This window comes from Tupaia chinensis, unplaced genomic scaffold (assembly GCF_000334495.1).
Source record: "Tupaia chinensis unplaced genomic scaffold, TupChi_1.0 Scaffold000542_1, whole genome shotgun sequence".
Taxonomy (NCBI): domain Eukaryota; kingdom Metazoa; phylum Chordata; class Mammalia; order Scandentia; family Tupaiidae; genus Tupaia; species Tupaia belangeri.
The window spans coordinates 2845286-2867807 of NW_006160055.1; the positions used below are offsets into that span (position 1 = coordinate 2845286).

Genomic DNA, 22522 nt, shown 5'->3' on the forward strand with positions numbered 1-22522 from the left:
CCTTCTCTCTTTCTTTGTCTTTCTCTAATGAGCACACACCTTCTGACAAACTAAAAAAAGATAATGCAGAATTGGGTCCCCCACGTATCTTTCCATAGCTTCATTCTGCTCCAACCTCCAACGTGACTTCTAAACTGTACCTGTGTTTAGTCTTCCCCCCCCCCCATAGGGAATATACACTGACTAGAGAAAGAGAGAGAGAGGGAAAGTGAGAAGTCACCCCCACCCCCGGGGGGAGAGTGCCATGCTGCAATCCCTCCTTCATTCTCCTCTTGGAATTTTAGGCGTGGATACACACACAAACACATCCACGCACTCGGCATGACTTTCAGGCTGCCAGGTCTGGGATTTGAACTATGGTGGTGGGCCATGTGAGAATCCAGTGCCTTAACCACCACATCACCTCTGGCCCCTGTGTTTAGCCTTTTTAAACTTTATGTACATGGTATACTGCATGTAGGCTCTTCATGAGAAAGATTTCTTTATACATGCTCTGTCATTTAATTATCACTTTCAAGTGAAATAGGTATCATCAACAATTTATAGATGAGGATCATAGGGATTAGAGAATTTAAATAATTAATTCAAAGTCACAGCTAATGTGTGGGAGAGCTAGACTTTGAACTGTCTGTAGAGAATTCAGAAAACTGTATTTTTCCCAAAAGCAGCAAAATTATACATACTAGAAGTGATTGGCTATCACTGCTTAACCCTGCCCATTTTGTCCCCTACCCCCCTTTTTCATATCCTTAATTATTATAATTCTTCCATCTAGATGTAGAAACAGACTGGCCCTATGAACCATACCCTTTGGAAATTAGGGGACCAGAGCCCTAGTCCCAGCTATTAACTGGCCGTCAGATTTGTGGGACGTCTCTTAATTTCCTTGGACCTTAGTTTATTCTTCTGTGAAATAGGGAGGTATGACTTTAATTGTGATCTTGAAGGACTGTTCCAAGTTTGGTCATCCTCTTCCTATGAGCTTGGAATAGCTGATATTCTCTTAGTCCCAGCATGAGGCTGTCTAATCAGAGGATGGAGATTGAAGGCCTAGGAGATGTGAATTCTGTTTGTCCAACTTCTCAGCTACCCAGGGCTATCTCACAAGCAAATCTTTGAGTAGACATTTCTAAGAAGGAAACTGAAGAACAAGCCTGGGCCTGGAGAAAGGACACATGGCCTGATCCTAAACCAGATTCCAACCCCAAAGAAAGCTAAAGGTTTCATTCAATCCCTGAGTCATATATTAAGGGTTTTCTTACCTTCAGCTCAATGTTAGGACCAGGTCATGTAAGATTCATCTCATCAACCATCTATATAAGGTTTAGGTTCTGTTTGCCACTCTTAAAAAAAATGTTCCTAAAGTAGGGTAGATAGTGGTCACAATAATAAACGAGCATGCATCGAAGAGAGGCTAATAGTGCAAATGGATTGTTTTGGATTGGCTAACTCTCTGACCACTTGTCTGTAAAGTAATGAATGACTTTTTGGTTCAAGATTTCATGTAACTATCTAAAAGAAACACCTGGGGCATGTATTTTTAGTGATCCAGGGGTGTTACAACAAATTACCATACATTTAGTGATTTAGAACAACATAATTATATTCTTCAGCAGTTCTGGAAACCCTAAGTCTGAAACGAAGGTATGGACAGGGCCACAATCCTTCTGAAGGCCTTAGGGGAGAATCTTTCTTGCTAATTCCAGCTCCTGTTGGCTCCTGGTGCTCCTTGGCTTGTGGCAGTGCAACTTCAATCTTTGCTTTGTCTTCTCCATGTGTCTTTCCTCTGTGTTCTCTCCCCCTTTCTCTTATGCAGACACCAGTCATTGGATTTAGGATCCACCCTAAAATCCAAGATGATCTCATCTCAGAAACCTCAACTTAATTATACCTGCAAAGCCTTTTTTTTTTTCCAAATAAGGTCACAGTCATAGGTACTAGTTATTAAGATTTGGAAATATTTTGGGGGGCAGGGGGAGGAATACTATTCAACATATTACAGAATATTTTTGGAAAAATACATAAGCTTAGAGCTTTGGGTTTATTTCACTTTTGTAGCATGGCTTTTTTCTATCAGTGATCAAGCATGCTCTTGCCTTGAAAAAAAAAAAAAAATCTACCTGAGCATGACTTGTAGTCCTGGAGGGAGAGCTGTGCTGTTTTTAAGCAGAGTTGCCCAAATACTTCAGCACCATCGTGTCTACTGTCATGTAACATCCAGTGCAGACGTCTTCTCTGGAAGAGACCCAGATAGAGTGTGAAAGAACTGGCTGCAGGGTAAATGTCACATGCTCTAGAGGGTTACTTTGAACTTTTTCAGGAAAGTGTAGTTCTTATTCTCTAATTTTTATTGGCTATTAATAACTGATGAATATCATTCTGACTGTCCAGGTGATCAAAAGAAATGGAGAGAATTAATAACTGTAGTTAACTTCTTAGTCATTTCTGGCTCTCTCATAAGCCATCTAAGTGGGCCATATAATGAGCTTCTACATGTTTTCTTTTTTTTAATTGCCAGAGGGCACATGCAGAGGGAAAGATGGAAAGACAAAAAGATAGAGTGAGAGGGAGAGAGAGAGAGAGAAAGAGAGAGAGAGAGAGAGACAATAAGCACCCTCCAAATGGGGTGCCATACCACAATCCTTCTCCTCTATATCTCCATTCCATTGGGATTTTGGGCACACATACACATGCATCTGGTGAGTTTTTCAAGTCACAGGGGCTGGGATCCAAACTGCTGTCAGCCATGTGGGATTCCAACTCTCTTAGCCATTGGACTACCTGTCTTCTATATCTGTTTTGCTCCTTGTTCATCTCAATGCCTATGTGCAGTTTTCATTCATAATGACAGAATTGTACTCATATCTGTGGGCAAAAAATGGAGAACAGATGTCAGTGTTTTATTATTCTCCAATACCTGGAATTTTCATTAAGAAAAAATAAATTCAGATTTCAGTTTGTTCTGGATGATTGTTTTGTACTCACACAAGGGGTTATTCTAAGAAGGAATTGATCAAGGACTCTTGATATGGGCCAAATCCAAAACAAAAGTGAATATTCCTGAATTGCCCACAATGAAATGGTTTAGTTTGTGTCACTGGACATCAGGATGCAGAGTTCAGTTGAGGAACAAAGAGTCTCTAGCAATTTACCTTCTCTGCCCTTGCTCTCCTTGGACTTCGTGCTTCCTGTGTGTCAGGCACTATTTATCTGTTAACACCATGACACCATAAAATCACCATAACCCTAGGAGGTGCAGCTGGTTTCTGTTATTTAGGGTAGTTCTGTTCAATAAAGTCACCTTGAAGGTGGAATTAGTGACTACTGAACCATTGGGCCCAGGGGAAATGCAGGGATAGGTTCCTGAGGGTTGATTGCAGGATTAGATTCCCATAAAATGATTAATACATGACCTCGTATTATGTATTTCTGCTTAAAGACACCTTATTTATTTATTTATTTTTGAGAGGTTTTTGCTAGAGGGCGCGTGCGCTCTCCAGACAGACAGAGACAGAGAGACAGAAAGTGAGAAATCACCCCCCAGGGGGGTTGGTCACACCGCAATCCCTTCTCCTCCATTCTCCTCTCAGGATCTTGGGCACGCACGCACACGCGCCTGGCGTGAGTTTAAGCCACTGGGGTCCGGGACTCAAACCGCGGGCGACTATGTGGGAGTCCAGCGACATAGCCATTATGCTAACTGCCGGCCCCAAGACACCTTATTTAGTGTATATATTGTTGATTAATTAACATTGAACTCACTGCTGACAGTACTGCATTTTATATCTGAATGAGTTATCTAGCAAATTTGAGTACTGAAGTACTGCTTTCGGAGGATGTTCTAAACAACAAAATCAACAAAAAGTAAAAAAATAATTCTTAAAAAGTGTCACTAAAGAGACCACGAAAAAAGGACAGTTGTTTCTAATATGAGTACGCGAAAGCAGAAAATTGCATTTCACCTCCCCGGGAATATACTCCTCTAGCAACTCTGCATTTTTTACCCCCTTGCGTATAGCCACAGATGACCTCAAGAACATCAGCAGCATTGATAAATTTTCATAAGTGGGAGGATTTCCGAATACAGAATCGGTGAATACTGAGGACTGACTGTATTTCTATATTTCCCTTTTGACAGTTGAAGAAACCGAGCCACAGGGAGCTTGAGTAACTTGCTCAGACATATATGGTGGACTGGAATTCATATCCTATTATATTTCAATGCCACAGAAAGAGCAGAACCCTTGTAGTATGCAGGAGGGGGTGTGTAACTAGTTGTCGCTATGGTGTGCACTAGAAATTGTTTTTAATGTATGAGACTTTCCCTGAATTGTTGAGAACCCTGGGTCCAGAAACACTGTGTCCATTTTCCTCTATGCAGCTAGCATAACCAGATATCCGTGGGAAAGAGGGGGAGTGGAAGTGAGGGAGGCTCAAGACATTTAAAAGGGAATCACTGCCAACTCTAGAAGTACCAGAACCTATTACATTTGGAGGGTTTCGTTTTATAGTGTGGACTCACATGTCTTAAATCATCTTCTACCCTTGCAAGGCTTTAAAAAAATGTTGGCGAGTATATTAGTGCCACTGAGATCTCTCAGACGTAGGTCCAGATGGTCTGACTTTTCCCCTACCACATGCTGTGGGTTTCTCAGAGCCAGATCTCTGAGCAGATGGGGAGGAGTTGAAGCACCACACCTCATCTTTGGTTTCCTGCAGAAATACGCAGTTTACAAAGCCAGAAGCCCTGGGGCCAGACCATGACTCATAGGAAGTACTTGCAAATGTATCAAGGACTCCTACTGGGGAAGGTGCCCCTGACTTGAAGAATCCCATTTTCAGGTAGACACTTCAACCTTCTTGAAAGACAGAGAGAAACAGAGGAGAGAGAGAATAAGGGAGGTTCATGGGGACTTCCTGGGATAAGGCCTCAGGTCCAGGGAGTAGGAGGTAAAGGTTGTATAAGAAGTCAGCCTTTCAACATTCATAAGAATGACTTTTAAAGGTTTTCTTCCCAGGCAACTCACAGAATCCCTTTTTATCTTTTTGTGACTTGAATTGGTCTTAGAACCCTGGAAGTTACATAGAAGATGACATTCCATTATCTCACACGTCATGTGATCCAGGTTTCCTGGAACTTTTTATTTTTTGGACTATCTTCAAGCGATTGCATCACTATACCTTTGTTTCCAAAATAAATTCTAGAGCCAAAAGGTGGCACAGCAGTAAAAGGCAATGCCCTGCGAGGCTATCCCACCGGGGAAGGTTCCTGGTTCAAGCTCTGGCACCACTGAGTATACAGCCCTCCAGGTTAGGCATGCCTGTGATCTGGTGCTGACTGAGGCTGGAGGAGGACTGCTGTTTCAGGACTCTCTCGAAAGTTCTATCTTTCTCTTGCTCATAGAAGAAATAAATAAACTTATAAGAAAACATAAATTCTGCTTAAATGTCTGGTAAAATAGCGACTGATGTCCTTTTTAGTTTGGGTAATAAGTATTTGTTTTCTGCCAGTTATAAACCATGGACTTTATTCGTACCCTTTCAGGAAATAATTTTGATGGGGCACTGTGTATTCAAAGATAGTATATCTAAAGAACCCTATACTCTTTGACAGTATTCTGGATGGCCTTTTACTCAAGTCATTTAAAAAAAAAAAAGTGTGTTTTCTGGGCACGTGTGGGTGTGTGCCCAAGATCCTGGAGGAGAAAGGATTGTGGCGTGGCCATCCCCTCGGGGGGTGATTTCTCACTTTCTGTCTCTCTGTCTCTCTCTGTCTTTCTGGCAAGTGCATGCACCCTATAGCAAAAACCTCTCCAAAAAAAAAAAAAAAAAGGAGTGTGTTCGTATGTATATCACAGACCAAAAATATGACAAAAATATGTACAATAGAAAGAATAGCTAGAACGTGCCTGCTCCTGTAACTGTCACCCAGGGCGAGTGTTAGCTATTGTCAGCCCTGTATCTCCTCTGATCATATCAGGACTTTTGTGTCATTTCTTTGTTGTTCTTTATAGCTTCACCCCTTGTAGTTACTCCTTACGTATGGACTTTAATCTTGCCTGTCTTTAAACTTTGCATAAATGGAATTGAACTGTGTGTGTTCCCATGCGACTTAACTTTGCTCGACTTTGTGAGATTCATCCAAGTTGTTTTATGTAGCTGGGCTCATGGTTGTTACTTGCTTTTGGGATATTTCACTTTGTTTAGCCATTCTATAATTGGTGGCCTGAGGGTGGTTCCCAATTAGGGCTATTAAGTATGGTTTAGACTTTTTTTTTTTTAAAGAATTATTCTACTTCATTTTATTTATTAGTTTTTAATTTGACCAGAGAGAGACAGAGAGAGAGGGAGAGAGAAAGTGAGAAAGCAAGCTGCCAGATTCAGGACTTAACCCATGGTCAGCCATGTGGGAGTCCAGCACCTTAGCCACCATGCCACCGGCCCCAAACATGGTTTAGATTTTAAAGTCAGCACGTAAGTTGAAATTTTTTATCCTTCAGCCATCCTGACCCCCTTCTTGTTCCTCAGATGTACCAAACATAGCCCTGTATGGGGGCTGTTGCTCTTCCTCCCCCACCTAGAATATTCTTCCACTAGTTACCTGCTGGCTAACTCTCTCACTTTATTTAGATCTCTGTTCAAAGTCGTTTTGTCAGAAAATTCTCAACTATTCTCTTTATAACAGTGTCCCACCCCCTCACTCTCTCTTATTCACAGAGTGTATTTCTTCATGGTCCTGATGATCATCTGACAGAAACGTAAGTGCTTATCATCTGCTGCCTCCCACAAGACTGTAACCTGACCTTCATAAATGTAAATAGCTAAGAAGGTTAAGAGTTTGTCTGTGAGCCGGAAGACACAGATGCTAGCCTTAACGCTGTCATTCAGAGCCCTGGGAACTGTCCTGGATGCGGTAAAAGAGAAGGAACAAAAGAATGAGGGAAGAAAGGACAGAGAGGACCGAAAGGGAAGCGAATAAGAGGGGAGGAGTAAGAGAGAGGGAGATAATGAGGAGAGGTGGGGAGAGAGAGAGAGAGAGAGAGAGGAGAGAAAGTGGAGAGGAAGAGAAAGAGAGGAGAGAGAGAGAAAGAGGAAGAAAGAGGAGGGGGAGAGAGAGAAGCAGAGATGGAGAGAGAGAGGAGAGATGAAGGAAGGGTGGAAGGTTGCAAGTTGGGAAGGAAGGAGGGAGGAAGGGAAAAAAGGAGGAGAGAAAGAAAAAAAGGGTGGAGAGAGAAAGGATCATAGATTTACCTGCTCCTTCATAGAGAGATTCAATAGAGAGAAGGAGGGAAAGTCTTGAAGCCAGTGGGCCAACAGGCTAGCCAGCTAGAGAACCCCTTGAAGTCTGTTTTTTCTAGACCTTGTCGACTGTTTATCAGTGATTTTATTGCTCCACCATTTACAGAGCTTCACTCTTAAACCAATGATCCCTGACAGACGGGCCATGGGGAGAGAAGAAAAGTCGCAGAATGGGCAGCAAGCCTGTGTACATGGGATTTTGCGGGGCCTTCCAGCATCTTTTACACACAGCCTCTGTCAGGGGTGAGGACTCATGGGGAGTTTTTGGGAAATAGCTCTAATGCTAGCACTTTGCAACCACGTCCCCAGACAGAAGCTTCGTATTTCCAAACCTCAAGTCTCCTTTTCTCTCTAGGTCACGCTAAAAGAAGACTATCCCCTGGGTTTTGTGCCCCTTGGTGGGATTATGGGTGAAATTTGAGCTTAGTAACATCAGAGCAGGCTCTCCAATGCCTGAAGTTAATAAAATATTTATCATTAGCAGATGGTGACCAGGGGCGAAACAGCCCCTCTCACTTTCCTTAGAACATTTAAAATTATTACATGGGGGAGGAAAAGAAAGGGAAACGCCTACCCTGCAGCCCTTTTCCTCCTACCCCTCCTCTCAGGGCTTCCTGGGCCCAGACCTCAGGACCCTTGCACTGAATTCTCTTACAGGCACCCCAGAACCCTAGATTGCCTGGGATTCACACCCAAGCTGCTTCTCCTTAGGCTGTTTGCTTTCAGCTTTTCTCTGTTCTCGCCTCTCTGCCCTCGAGTTCAAAGTTTCACATGAAGGGCATTGACACCTGGGCTGGGTGGTGGTGCAGGATGGAAGGAGCAGGGGCACAGACACAATGCAGATCCTAGGCTCTGGTGTACCAGGCAGGGTCTGACAGACACTTCTGAAACTTCTGAATGAGCACACAAACTAGTTCATTTTCACCTTGATCTGTATTTTGAAATGAGTTATTAGATTAATTATTTATGTGACGGTAGAACTCCAGCTTTCCTATGCCCTGAAGAAACCTGGCTTGTAACTACTGCCATGAAGACTGTGGTGAGAACAAGGTCCAGGAGGAGGGAGGTGATGGGCAGAGGAGAAGGACCGCTCTGTAGTGATGAGGAGCCCAGGTCCAAGGCGGTAGAACATGGTGACCTAACCCTATTAATGTACCAGATGCAATGGACTTACAGTTAAAATTGGTTAATTTCGTATTATGTGAATTTCACTACTGGTGAGTCATTGCTTATCCAGGGACAGAAGTGGTTGATTCTCTTCCCTGTTTCTAATCGTCCCCCGAGTATCAGTGGCTAAGCACAGTCAGAGGTTCATCAGGTGACACCAGGGGGATGCCCCCTCACTAGACAGGGCCAGCTGTGGCCAACTCCAGAGGCACTTTGCTATCTGGAGACAAGAGCACTTTTTTTTAAAGCTTTATTTGTTGTTATTATTTTCCAGTTTGATCAGACACACACACACACATACACACACACACACACACACACACACACACACAGAGAGAGAGAGAGAGAGAGCAAGCAAGCTACTAGGTCCAGGTCTTGAACTGTGGTCAGCCATATGGGAGAGTCCAGTGCCTTTAACCATCATGCCACCAACTGCCGGCCCCGACAAGAGCACTTCTAAACAGGCCACAGAGCCTCACTCGGGTTTGTAGGTTGAGTGGGTAGTGTTTTATAAGAGCTGGAATGTGTGTGTGTGTGTGTGTGTGTGTGTGTGTGTGTGTGTGTGACACAGAGAGGGAGAGAACACACACAGAGAGAAGAGAGAGCTACAGAGGCAGCTAGAGAGTGGAGAGAGAGAGATAGAGACGGAGCTTCTGAGAGTCAGGGGACTGATCCTGGAGGCAGTTCTGATCGTCTCAAAACAGGAAGAGGAATTGTGGTGTAGTAAGGCAAAAGGATTATTCTTGTTCAGATGTTATTTCCTCTGATCACTCGGTGGGGACTGGCTAATTTCTAAGCTTCCTGCTTTAGGGAATTATAACAAGGTGGTAAGGATGGGTCATGCCTGCCATTTCCTTTAGCAGATTGGGATCCCAGCTCAGTCTGTTCCAGTCAACAAGAACTTCTAAAGCAACTGCCCTGCTAGGTAAAATTGGGTGTCTAAATATTGGATACAAGACATAAAAAAATGAAACCAATTTGGGGAGATATGAAACACCAGTTTCAGGAAAGTACTAGCTGTGTGTTGACTATGATGTCAGCAGCTGTGGTTGAAGTTTCTGCAAAAAGTTGGGTCTGAATGACTCAGGGCAGGTCCCTGGGAGAAGCCCCAGGGGAATTTGGTGGTCTGTACAGGGAGCATCCACATACGTAGCTGTGATTTGAGCTGCTCTGTTTGTGGGCATTTCTCAGTCACAGCATTTGAATACTGAGACATATGACACATGACCACTCAGAGACTCCCCATGATGGACCTTGCACTGGGAGGACTGTCAGCTGGCTGCCTGACTCCGGAGAAGTCAAGCAACTCAGTACAATTATCCCTGTTCGCAAAGTGGAGTAATAGCGCCCACCCTTCCTACCTTACATGGATATGCCACACGAGAGATGGAATGCGGGAGCCCTTGCTTTGAGCACTGAATATATAAGTCTTTGGTGGCTCGTCCTTGGCCACAAGAGCTCTTAAGCAAGACGTGATCGAAGTCTGTGTCCTTCCTGTTATTGCCACCACCATGGTGTCTACCTGCCCTTTGGGATTCCTCCTTGCCTCAGTGGTCCCTTTTCTTTGGCTGTCACCTGTTCCCTCCAGTCTCCTATTCCCCCAAGGTCTTTCCGCACTCCCTGCTTTCAGATGTTTCCATGTTTCCAAGGCTTCTGCAGTGGTGTGAAATGCATGTGCATTTCTTCTGTATCTAGACCTCTGCTCCATCCTTGCCCCTAAGCTCAGCTCTTTCTGCATACAGCTCTTTTCTGGACATCTCTCTGAATGTCCTGCAGGCTCACAACCTTGGTTTCCACCCTACATGCCTCCGTTAAAAGCATTACCTTCAATTCCTCTTGCTGGCACCTCTGTGTGGTTCACCGGGGCTGCCATCATCCCCCTCGCAGGTGCTGCTGGAATCTGTCCTCTCATTTCCGTTTGTTTTTTTCCTTAACAACTATTCACTTTCATCTCAATCACTATTTTGAAACATTTAAAATCATGTACTTATTTGTGTAGCGATAGAACCTGACCTTTCCTACGCCTCAAAACAAAACAAAACAAAACAAAACAAAACAAAACAAAACAAAACAAAACAAAAAACAAAAAACTTCCTGTTACTCTAACCAAGAAGAATTGCACAGGGCAGCTGCTCTGCTGTGCTTGGCTTGTGGACTTCCTCCTGTTTCTGCTAGGACAGCCCTGCACATCTCTGGTCCTTTAGTCCCTGACACCAGAGCCTCAGAAAGCACAGCCTGAAGCTGCACCGACTCGCGTGTGCCTGTCGGTGACGTCAGCCTCCTGAGCCATCTTGCTCCTTCTTCATCTGGAGTAGTTTCTCTAACAAGGCAGACCTGCCAATGTTCAAAGTTCCTTTGATAACCTGACACAGTTCACAGGATGAAGCTTGCACTCCTGCACCATCTTCAGTGTGACTCCAAATTACCTTTCTTTCATGTCCCTTGCTTCTTGCACCACAGGAATGCTTGAAATTCCCTGACCTTGCGGGCCTTGAAGCCTCCATGCACTCAGCGGTTCCTTCTCCCAGGAATACCCTCGTCTTGGCTTTTCTTGCTGGTGAAAGACTGCACATTCCTGGGTTTGTGTAGGTGGTGTCGCATCCATGACACTTTTTTCAAACTTCCTTTTCTTCATACACGATGCATCACCCCTTTCTGCTCCTGCAACATTCTGTGTAAGTTTTTATAAAACTCCACTAATCTTGTGGCATTATAGTCATGTTAAAGGCAGAAATCACGTCCTATTTATTTTTATGTGCCCAAAGCACCTAGCCAGTATCCAATATACAACAGGCTTTCATTCCATGGTTGTTAAACAGATAGGCAACAGAATGAATGCACGAGTGAATGCATGAATGAATTCGACATGAGTGTGCATGAACAGAGCACCAAAATATCATTTGTCTCACTTTTCACCGGCTTATCCTTTTTTTTTTTTAAAGTTTATTTATTCATTTCTTCTGTGAATGAGTGAGACAAAGAAGGAAAGATCCAGAGAGGGAGAGACAGAGAAATAGCACCCTCGGCAGGGTTTCGAGTCTGCTATTCATGCCCAGCCTCAGCCAGCCTGGATTATGGGCACACATGGGCCTGCTGTGCTTAGGGAGGTCTCTGGATGTAAGCTGGCAACCTTCCCGTGTGGGTCACCCTCACAGAGTGTTGCGTTTTACCACTGTGCCACTGTCTGACCCCATCAATGGCTGATATTCTTTCTTTTTAAAAAAATTTATTTAACTTTATTTATTTATTTACTTTATTATTATCATTATTATTATTATTTAATTTGATGAGAGAGAGAGAGAGAGTGTGCAAAAGCAAGCCACCAGGTCCAGGACTCAAACCGTGGTCAATCATGGGGGAGTCCAGTGTCCTTAACCACCATGCCACCTGCCAGCCCCCAATGGCTCATATTCTTATGTGTTTTATTAAATATTTTGAGAGTGTTTTTGCTATAGGGCATGTGCACTCACCAGAAGGACAGAGACAGAGAGACAGAAAGCAAGAAATCACCCCCCAGGGAGGATGGCCATGCCACAATCCCTTCTCTTCCATTTTCCTCTTGGGATTTTGGGCATGCACGCACACCTGCCTGGCATGAGTTTCAAGCCACCGGGTCCAGAACTCGACCTGTGATCAACTACACAAGAGTCCAGTGATGTATCCATTACGCCATCTGCTGGTCCTGTCAATGGCTCATATTCTTTTTTTTGGCGGGGGGCGGGGGGGGGAGGTTTTTGCTATGTGTGTTTGCCAGAAAGACAGAGAGAGACAGAGAGACAGAAAGTGAGAAATCACCACCCCCAGGGGGAATGGCCACTCCGTAATCCCTTCCCCTCCATTCTCCTCTCGGGATTTTGGGCATGCATGCACACACATCTGGCGTGAGTTTAAGCCACCGGGTCCAGGACTCGGACTCAAACTGCAGTTGACTACATGGGAGTCCAGTGACATAGCTATTACACCAACTGCTGGTCCCAATGGCTCATATTCTTAATGACAGCCAAGCTGTGGAGCTCTCTGGGTCAGTCAGCCTAGGTGAAAACAGGGCCACTCTGAGAGGAGAGTGGTTGATCTGTGTCTGTCCCCACCTTTTTGCCCACCCAGTTTACATAAGTCAGCCCTGGTTGTCTTTCTAAGTCTGACACTTTGATTGGCATCCTGACCTGTACCCCATCACGCTAGCATAGGAGCCCCTCCCTTGCAGAGCAGGTTCTTGTGCTGAGCCCTAATCCGGTGGTTGGAACTTTGTCTCCTGTTCTGAGATTTCCTTAGTGGCAGCTTCTATGTTTCTCCCCTTTGTTGACATCTTAGTATTTCCCTTCAGCCTACCTGTCACTCTTACCCTCCCTTCCCTAGAGTTGTCTGCTTACTGGGTGTCTTCTGCCTGTCCTTCTTTGCTATTTGCTCATGTGACACCTGCAGATGTGTTCAGCAGTCTAGGTCTGCCTCAGAGATCAGCATCACTCACCATCTAGGTGAACAGCAGCGATGGCGTGGCCTTTGATGCCCCATCACTCCTCCTCGCCTCCTTACTGTCCCCTCCAACTCTAGTGAGTTCATCTCCTTAATTTTACCTTACATCATCCTGCCTAGTGCTCTTCTCTTCAGCTGGGCCAATCATTCTAATCCTTATACCTACTGTTTCTCACTTCAGTTACCTCAATCTCATCTTGTTTTTTTTTTTTGGAGAGGTTTTTGCTATAGGGTGCGTGTGCTCGCCAGACAGACAGAGAGAGACATAGAGACAGAAAGCGAGAAATCACCCCCCCCCCCAGAGGGGATGGTCACACCGCAATCCCTTCTCCTCCATTCTCCTCTCGGGATCTTGGGCACACATGCACACGTGCCCGGCGTGAGTTCTAAGCCACCGGGTCCGGGACGCGAACCGCTGTTGACTATGTGGGAGTCCAGCGACATAGCCATTATGCCAACTGCTGGTTCCCTCAATCTCATCTTAATCAATCTCCTGAATCCAAAGGCCAGCTCTACACTTGAGACAGATGTAATTACACTTGAGACAGATGTAATGCTTTTTTTTTTTTTTGGAGAGGTTTTTGCTATAGGGCATATGTGCTCGCCAGAAAGACAGAGAGAGACAGAGAGACAGAAAGCAAGAAATCACCCCCCAGGAGGGATGGCCATGCTGCAATCCCTTCTCCTCCATTCTCCTCTCAGGATCTTGGGTATTCAGACACACATGCCCGGCGTGAGTTTAAGCCACCAGGTCCGGGACTCTAACTGTAGTCAACTTCATGAAAGTCCAGAGACATAGCCATTACGCCAACTGCTGGCCCCCAGGTATAATGCTTTTAAAGATATAATACTGTTAGGGTCAGACCAACAGTTCTGCTTTAAGGATTTTAACCCTCCAAGTATTGCCTTGCTTTCAGGAATAAAGACCAGCACAGAAGAACGTTAGAAGACATGGCCTACAAAGCCAAGAGTAACTCGCCCAAACCACCTCCCAGCTTCCCATTCATTCTCCTGCCAAAGCCTCCTTCCTTTCAGTGCATTTCCCTCTCTTCACTACCACCTGGTCCTTTGAACATGCCGTTTCCTTTGCCTGCAATTCTGTTTTTATCTTTCAACGTAAAGTTCAAGCACCCCTTCTTGACGACACCTACCTGATACCCACCTCCACTGGGATGTTCTGCTGGCATCGGTTCTCCTGGCTTCCTGAACTATCCCTTTATAGCACTTACTACAGTTCATAATTACAGAGTCATATGAGCATTCATTAATGTATTTCTCATACTAGACTCTGTGAGGTCCAAGAATGGGGACCATGTCTGTTTTGCTCACAGTTTGACTGAGCCCTGTGGTTAGCATGTATCAGTGCTTCATAGGTATTATTAGATGAAGTGAATAGCCCTGGCGTGACCCTACCTGTCCTCTCCCACAGAATGTCACTAGGGCCAAGTACAGGCATGTCCCAGATGTGACGCTCCGTCACTCATTTCCTCTGTAAGCCCAAACACGGGTACTACCTTGTGAGGCCTTAAATCATAAGGCCAACAATGTGTAAAACTGGCTGTGGAGATGCTTAGTCAATATCCCAGGTTGGTTACTGAAGCCATAGTATTTGTATGTGCATATTTACTCCTTAATTTTCTTTAAGAAATTCGATAGATTTGATGTATCATTGTACTCTAATTTTACTGTGCTTCCTTGAATTCAGAGGCATCAAAAGACCATCTCTTCATGTTAACTGTTTCTTTTGTTTTAATCCAAGATTTTTATTCCTTACTGGATTTCTTTTCTTGTCTTAACTACTGGGATAGTCAGTGCTACATTTCCTATTTAACTGTAGTAATGATCTCTGCCTAGGTGTGTGGTTACATCTGTTCTCTGCTATTTCAAAAATGATTTATCAATTTTTCTGGTTTGTTTCGATTGTTTTATTGCTTTATACTTAATGGATAAAGATAATTCAGAAATGTTTGTTTTTACTATGTATATATTTCTATATTATATTATAATTATATCATATATATTGGAATTTTCTATTTCATGCTGCATACATGTAATGCTTCTCAAAATGCTTATCATCTTCTTTTTCTTTATACCCCAGTGAGAACACTCTATATTCCTCATTTGGAGCAACTCTGGTGAGGGACGATGAGAAGAATCTTTGGAGTCTGCCCCACGACGTGTCCCACACAGAGGCAGATGACGACAGGATCCTATACAATCTGATCGTCATTCGCAATCAGCAGGCCAAAGACTCAGAGGTAAGCACCTTTTTTTCCCCCAGGATAGGGGTAGGGTCACGCTTGGGCTATTCACTTCATCAAATACTACTTATGAAGCACTGATACATGCTCATCACAGGGCTCAAACTGTGAGCAAGGCAGACATGGCCCCTGTTCTTGGATCTCACTAGCATCTAGTATGAGAAACACATTAATGAGTGATCACATGCTTAGTCATGTGTGCAAGAGATTAGAGATACATAGGGAGGGAGAGAAACAGCAAGGGGTGGTGTTGGGGTGAGAGAGAAGCACCTTCCACAGGGCAGTTATTCCGTAATCCTCTTCTCCCAGTGCTCCAGCAAGACGAGATCCTGGGCCTGTGCACACATTCCCTGCATGGTTTCTGGCTAATGGACCAAGGTCTTGAGCCTTGGCTGGCATGTGGCTCCCAACTCTTCTTTCCAGTGTGCCAGCGTGCTACTGGTTGTGCCATAGAGGCTGGTTCTGTAAGCACCTCGTTTTTTGGTTTTTGTTTTTTTCTTAATTGCCAGAGGTTGCATACACTTGCCAGAGAGAGAGAGAAAGAGAGATGGAAAGAGAAAGGGAGAGAAAGCACCCCCAACTGAGGGAGGTCACTCTGTAATCCTTTTTTCCTCCATTTCCCTATCCCATCAGGATTTGGGGCATGCATGCACACATGCCTGGTGAGGTTTTCAAGCTGTGCCAGGATTCGAACTGGTCAGCCATGTGGGATCTGGCTCTACACACAGCACTTAACTGCTGCACCAGGGGCCAGCCCTGTTCAGCACTGCCTGACAGCTCATTGTGCTGCATAGTAAAAATGAATAATTACTGCGAGCTTGAAAGAAAGGAAAGGGTGATGGCCGAGCTATTTGAAGTGAAGGACAGGTATTTTAGCAACATTTATTATCCCTAGTTCCTAATTACAGCTAATCTCGGTGGACCTGCTTGATAAGCAGATAAGCCTCATTTCTAATGATTACCTTAGTAGTACAAATTACATGCAAGACAATGCTGTTGAAGAGTGTGCCGTTTATTGTCTTAAACAGCTTAAATGGTCCATCTCTAATCTTTTCCGTTGTTGAGACTGAAGTTTAAGGGTATTTTACATTACTGGTAATTCTGAATTAGTGAGGCCTAAATTATTATTATTTTCCATTTAAGGCTTCTTAAACTGTGCATATTCATCAGATAGTCATGGATCTACCTGCCACATGAGGTATGCTTTTTGTGAAAAGGCTTGAAACTACTCCTCATGACTCTAAATTCAAAGTCGTTGTGATGGGGACACCTGAGTATTAAAAAGGCAAAGACTATAAGAGAAAAATAGGATCCTGTGTTTTCCTCTTTTCTTCCTTTCAGAAGTAGTATTAGAGTACTGTATAAAATACAGAGCAATATTGTTTTCCAAAAAATGCAACCTAGGTTTCCCTTTTAACTCCCATTGTGCAGGTGTGCTTGCCAGAGAGAGAGAGAGAGAGAGAGAGAGAGAGAGAGAGAGAAAGACAGAGAGAGAGGAGGGGTGGGGGAGAAAGCACCTTCCGCAATGGGGAGTCATCACACTGCAATCCCTTCTCCACTGTTTCTCCATCCTGTTGGAATTTTGGACATACATGCTCATGCACCCAGTGTGTTTTTCAAGCTGCCTTGGCCACCTTAATTTGTGATCAACCATATGGAATTTAGTTACTAGGCCAGCCTGCAATCTATGCTTCCTGACTTTAGTAGTCATCAGTTGTCTCTGAGTAGATGCATCTGTATTAAATATTCAGCACACACCAGGCCAACAGATGGCACATAGGTTATGGTGGCTGGATCCCACAAGGCCAACTGTACAGTTCCAGTCCCAGACCTGACCTGATGGCTTGGAAAATGCCATGGGCACATGTGCATGCAGGCCCAGAATTCTGAGAGGAGAATGGAGGAGAAGGGATTGTGGTGTGGCCCAATCTAAGAGGTGATTTTCCACTTAAAAAATAAAATAAAATAAAATAATAATTTTACAGCACATGTTTCTTTTTTTACCTCATAGTAATCAAAAAGAATAAAGGAGACTTAGAATTCCAGGCTCGGATCTGAAGAAAAGCACCAGCGTGCGTGGTGGAGTGTAGGGCCTGTGGGGATTATCTGTCATTATCTAGGTTTTTTATTTTTGCTAATTAATTACTAGTTCTCTCCCCCAACAAATTTTAGCACAAGGTGATAACCATTAGATGTGCTCCTTTTATTCTGATGTAACTTGAATGCCTTTGAGGGGTTAGAGGTGGGGGTCACAGGGTAGAAGGGCTGACAGTTGCCTCTGGTTCTTGGGGCCTGGGACGGGCAGGACCAAGAAGACTGCAGTGGCTGTTAAAGTGTAACATTCTACTAGTGGCCAAGCACCATGCTGTCTCTGGCTTCCCATGTCCCCAGTGAAATCCCCTCCTTCACAGGTAATGCTGAACGCATCTCATAGTGCATTCTGCTGCCAAGAGCAGCCTACCTTGGCTGCCCTTCCTGAGCATCTGAATGGGAATGCATGCCTCAGTTTCCCTTAATGGGAAGAGTGAGACTTTACACTACTGAATTGGGTTGACCTATAGAGGTATCTGCAGGTAACAGGGGAACCAGTTCTTTTCTCTTCTTCCTCAACTCTGCCTGAAGCAGTAATAGTATCAAGGACGTGTTCAGCATCTCTTTCTCTTCTCTTCCCCTAAGGCCCCATGCATATATGAAAGGGGCTGGTAGGGGTGTTTGGAGCTGAGCCCGGCCGCTCTCCCTAGAGGAGCTCTTGCCTCCCTGTCCTACTGGTTCCTCCTTTTAAAAGGCAGTAGAAGAGGCAACACGAGCTGTAAAGTACACTCAAGAAGTACAGCTTCCAGAGTGGCCCATTGAGTCTTTCCTGTGCTTGTCCTTGAGCTTGGTGTGAAGGGCCCTTCAGAGGGCTTTTTCTTCTTGTGATAAATGCAGTCAAGTTTGATGACAGAGGAACTCTGTTACCAAGACCAGGAATCAAACAAATACCATGAAGACGTGATGATAATTACATATGAAATTATTAGGTCATCAGGAAAGTTGTGAGATATTTCTCTGTGTTTTTCTATTCAAAAATGTTTCATGACGTTCTTGGTGAAATAATCTTGCTCATAGTTTTTCTATTGTTGTATAAAAGTAATAGAGGTTTCTCAAGTTTCTTAGGTTTCTTTCAAAGTTTTAAAATGGAAGCACATGTTAGTATTATCTATTCATTTCCCTGTAGATCGGATCATGCGTTATTACTATTCTGTGCTTTGCTTTTTTCCACTTAATACATTTTAGATCTATTTCCACTTCAATGTGCTTTTTCTGGAGAGAATTGCAGGGTCAAAGTTTGTACACTTGAAATGTTGAGATTGTCAGAGTTTCCTGCATGAAGGGAACTAGGAAAAAGAGAGGGAAGGTGAGAAAGCAGTCCCCCATGGGGAATGGTGATGCCACAATCCCACACCACAATCGCACACCATGGACTGGCCCACCTTCTTTTTCACACAGGATAAAATTGATACATATTATTATTATTTAATTTTACATATTATTATTATTTTTAATTTGCTGTAGGGCATGTGTGCTCAACAGAGACAGAGAGAGAGAGAGAGAGAGAGAGAGAGAGAGAGAGAGAGCTAGAAAAAGTGAAAAAGCAAGCCACCAGGTTCAGGACTTGAACCACAGTAAGACATGTGGGAGGGAGTTCAGCATCCTAACCAACACGTCATCAGCTGGCCCTTGATACAGATTTTAATAAAAAGAGGATTTTGGCTTTGGAAGAAAATCAAATTTACCTACAAAGTGACAAGGAACTCTGGATATTTTTTTGCATGATACAGTTTAGAAGCTCGAGTGAGGTATTGAGGAAAACGAAACATAATATTTTTACCATGAGTAGCAACAGCATGAAAGACCTAAGAATACTCATATTTGGAATTCTCTGAATAATGAAAAGTAATTTCCAAATGGTGTGTGTACTACCTACTTTCCCTTGAGTATCTGGAACTGGTGGAGAAAAAGGACTGTAAATAGGTAAGGCCAAGTTTCCAGTGTTCCAAGATGGAAAACAGTTGGACAAAAAGATAAATAGGAGAGCAAATAATGAAGCAGAGGCATGAACTTTCGGTGTCAAAAAATATTAAAAGTAACAATATTTACATCTCATAGAATCCACTTTTATTTATATATGCCTTCAAAAGCTAATGGAAAACTGCAGAAGGAATAATGTATTTGCAGACCTACAAGTCATTGAAAAATTATTTTCCTTGTCTTTGAATGATGCCATAAAATACTTTATGTTTGACTGAGCAATAGTGAGCAACCTCAAAATCGTGCCACTAAATCATTATCCTTATATTCCTTCTCATTAAGCTAGCTATACTTTACGTAACACATTCTATTCTGAGGAGTTTGCTAACTGTTAACGAATATCAATGCACCCTATTTGTTTATGTAAATAATTGCAATTATACTGAAAGATCATGTCCTCCAAGATATTCTTTTTTCTTTTTTTTTTTAATTTGCCAGAGAATGTGCACACTTGCTGAAGAGAGAGAGAGAGAGAGATAGTGAGAAAGCACCCCTCATGGTGGATGGTCATGCCACTATCCCTTCTCCTCCATTGGGATTTTGAGCATGCACATACACACACACCCAGTGTGTTTCTCAAGCCAATGGGCTTGGAACTTGAACTGCTTCGTCTGCACTGTGGGATCCAGCTGTCTTCACCAACAGCTCATGGGCTGGCCCTCCAAGATATTAACAATAATGAAAACAATACCAAGCACTGTGTCCTCTTAACAACCACTGAGTGAAGTAGATGTTATTTTTATTTCTGTTTTAATCAACTTATCCGAGGCCGCTCAACTGTTGGGTTTGGCACTAGGGTTTGAATCCGGGCTTTGTGAATCAAGAGACAATACAGATTGACTATCATAATTGAAATCATGAGAAAGGGACAGGAACTGTCTGTGATAAATGTAGATTTCAAAATGTACCAACAAAGTCTGCCCAAAGCCTGTCCCTGAAACTTGTTGATGCAACAGTATGAAAGGCATCTTCACCTCAGTGAGAGAGCACGACATTTGGTTTGAGGACTGTGACCACAATTTCAGGGAGGGCTCTGGGGCATAACACATGGTTCCCAAGTTAGGCCTTAACTTAATGACTGCAGTTAGTTAAGACTCACTCCTGGTCTTAATTTTATTAGCTCCCAAATGTTTCATTCTGCTCCATTCTATCCATTCTTCGCTTTGTTTAGCATTCTCTGGCCTGTGTTATTTGGAGTCCCTTGATGTAGTTTGGTAACAGTTCTTTTAGGAGTTTGTACATAACTTCCACATATCTACTTTGCTACAAAAAGCTTTTTTATTTTTGATTAAGAAAGCATTTGGTGGGTCTGGTGGTGTGGTGGTTAAGGGTGCTGGACACCCACATGGATGACCATAATTTGAGTCCTGAACCTGGTGGCTTGCTTTCTTGTTTTCTCTCTTCTCTCGCTCTCTGTCACTCTCTGGTCAAAATTAAAAGAAAGAAATAAAGTTAAATAAAATAATTCTTAAAAAAAAAAAAAAAGAAAAGAAGAAAGGATTTGCTGGGGCCAGCCTGGTGGTGTGGTGGTTAAAGTATTTGGATACCGCATGGCCAACTGAGAGTTGGCCTAGACTTTGAGTCCTAGACTCAGCAGCATGAAAAACATACCTGGTGTATGTGCATGCATGCCCGAAATCCCAAGAGGAGAATGGAGGAGAAGGGATTGTAGTGTGGCCATCCCCCTGGGGTGTGTTTTCTCACTTTCTTCTCTCTGTCTCTCTCTCTGGTGAGTGCACATACCATATAGCAAATTTTAAAAAAAGAAGAAAGAAAATATATGCTCAATATCAGATCATTCTCATAAGCACTTTTAAGTACCGTTTTGATTCAAGAATAGTTGATATTTACTTGCCATAATGGGAGATAAGAATTCTATGCTTATTTTTATTTTTTTTAATCTTTCTTTTGCCCTGTGTTTTTGTTTGCCAGAGACAGAGAGACAGAGAGAGAGAGAGAGAAAGAAAGAAGAAAGCATCCCCCACTTGAGTGCAGTCATGCCATAATCCCTTCTCCATTTTTCTACTTTGTTGGGATTTTGGTGCACGTGCACCCAGCATTTTTTTAAACCGGAATTTGGACCACACAAGTCAGCCATGTGAAATCAAGCTCCCTTAAATACCAGGCGATAGGGATGGCCAGTGCTTATTTTTAAAGTGGTTAAATAAGTACCAGAGGACTTCAAAAAGTTTGTGGAAAAGTAGAGTTAAAATAGGAGTTTATTTTGGTGCAAAATTTTGAAATCTATGCATAGGTTTAGTATGCATTTTTCATGGACTTTTTGAAGACTCCTTGGACTTGCTCAAAGATGTATGTAGCTCTCATTAAAAGTGCCTGCCGGTGGTGGTTAGGGGTGCTGGACTCCCATGCAGCTGACTGCAGTTCGTGTCCTAGACCCGGAGGTTTGCTTTCTCACTTTCTCTCTTTTTGTCCTAGATCCGGAGGTTTGCTTTCTCACTTTCTCTCTTTTTCTTCTTTCCTCTTTGGTCAAACTAAAATAAATAAAGTTAAATAAAATAATTCTTGAAAAAATAAATTTAAAAAAAGTGCCTGCCTGCTTATCATGCCGTGAGACAGTATTTACACTTCAGCAGGGGCCACATGATCACCAGATGTTTGTGCAGCTGGAGGGATCCCATCAACACCACCCTCTGCTGAATCTCAGGGAAAAGCTAAATATTATTTTTTAAAGCTACAGAGGCAAAAATATAAAATGTTCCTGGTTTGAAATTTGTTTGTTCTTCCTGCTGCCCAAGCATTGCCAGACATCGTGAACATTCCTATACAGTGTTTAGAATAGCAACTGCAGTAAGCTATATAGCCCCAGCTAGCTGCTACTTTATAGTATGTTCATTCTACTCCCTGAAGTTTATGCGTAAGTCAGACTTGTTCATGGATATGTATATATCAGCTGTGCTTGCTATAGGACATATTTAGATTTATTAAGATCTTTAGTGAATCAATAAAATGTGGAGTGGGGGGAAGGTATAGAAAGCAACCATAGATACCAGAGACAGTGTGGGAGGAGGGTGGGAGATGGCAGAAGGTGAGAGATAGGGAATCAAGGATGGGAAAAACAGCAAAATATACAGGAAACAAGAAATGGAAAATTATTGTTGGAGATAATATATGTTGATGTGCTTGATTGAGCCAATATACAGTGTATTCTGGATGGAAAATCTCATTTTGTATGCTTTAATGATGTACAGTAAATGAATGTAAATAAATAAATTTAAATAAAAAAAGAAAAA

General features: G+C 43.1%; 1 protein-coding gene across 2 annotated transcripts in view; it reads left to right on the forward strand.

The window, feature by feature from the left end:
- Nucleotides 1-22522, forward strand: part of MREG (melanoregulin) — a 68159-nt gene that overhangs the window by 5348 nt on the left and 40289 nt on the right. Inside the window, exons 1-3 of one of the 2 annotated variants that reach the window (XM_006157456.3) lie at nucleotides 6715-6758; nucleotides 7406-7542; nucleotides 15038-15197. In XM_006157456.3, the coding sequence (XP_006157518.1) occupies nucleotides 7424-7542; nucleotides 15038-15197 (279 nt within the window). In that variant the 5' untranslated portion in view covers nucleotides 6715-6758; nucleotides 7406-7423. Of the gene's footprint in view, nucleotides 1-6714; nucleotides 6759-7405; nucleotides 7543-15037; nucleotides 15198-22522 lie in introns of those variants that run through there. The other variant, XM_006157457.2, reaches the window with a different exon arrangement.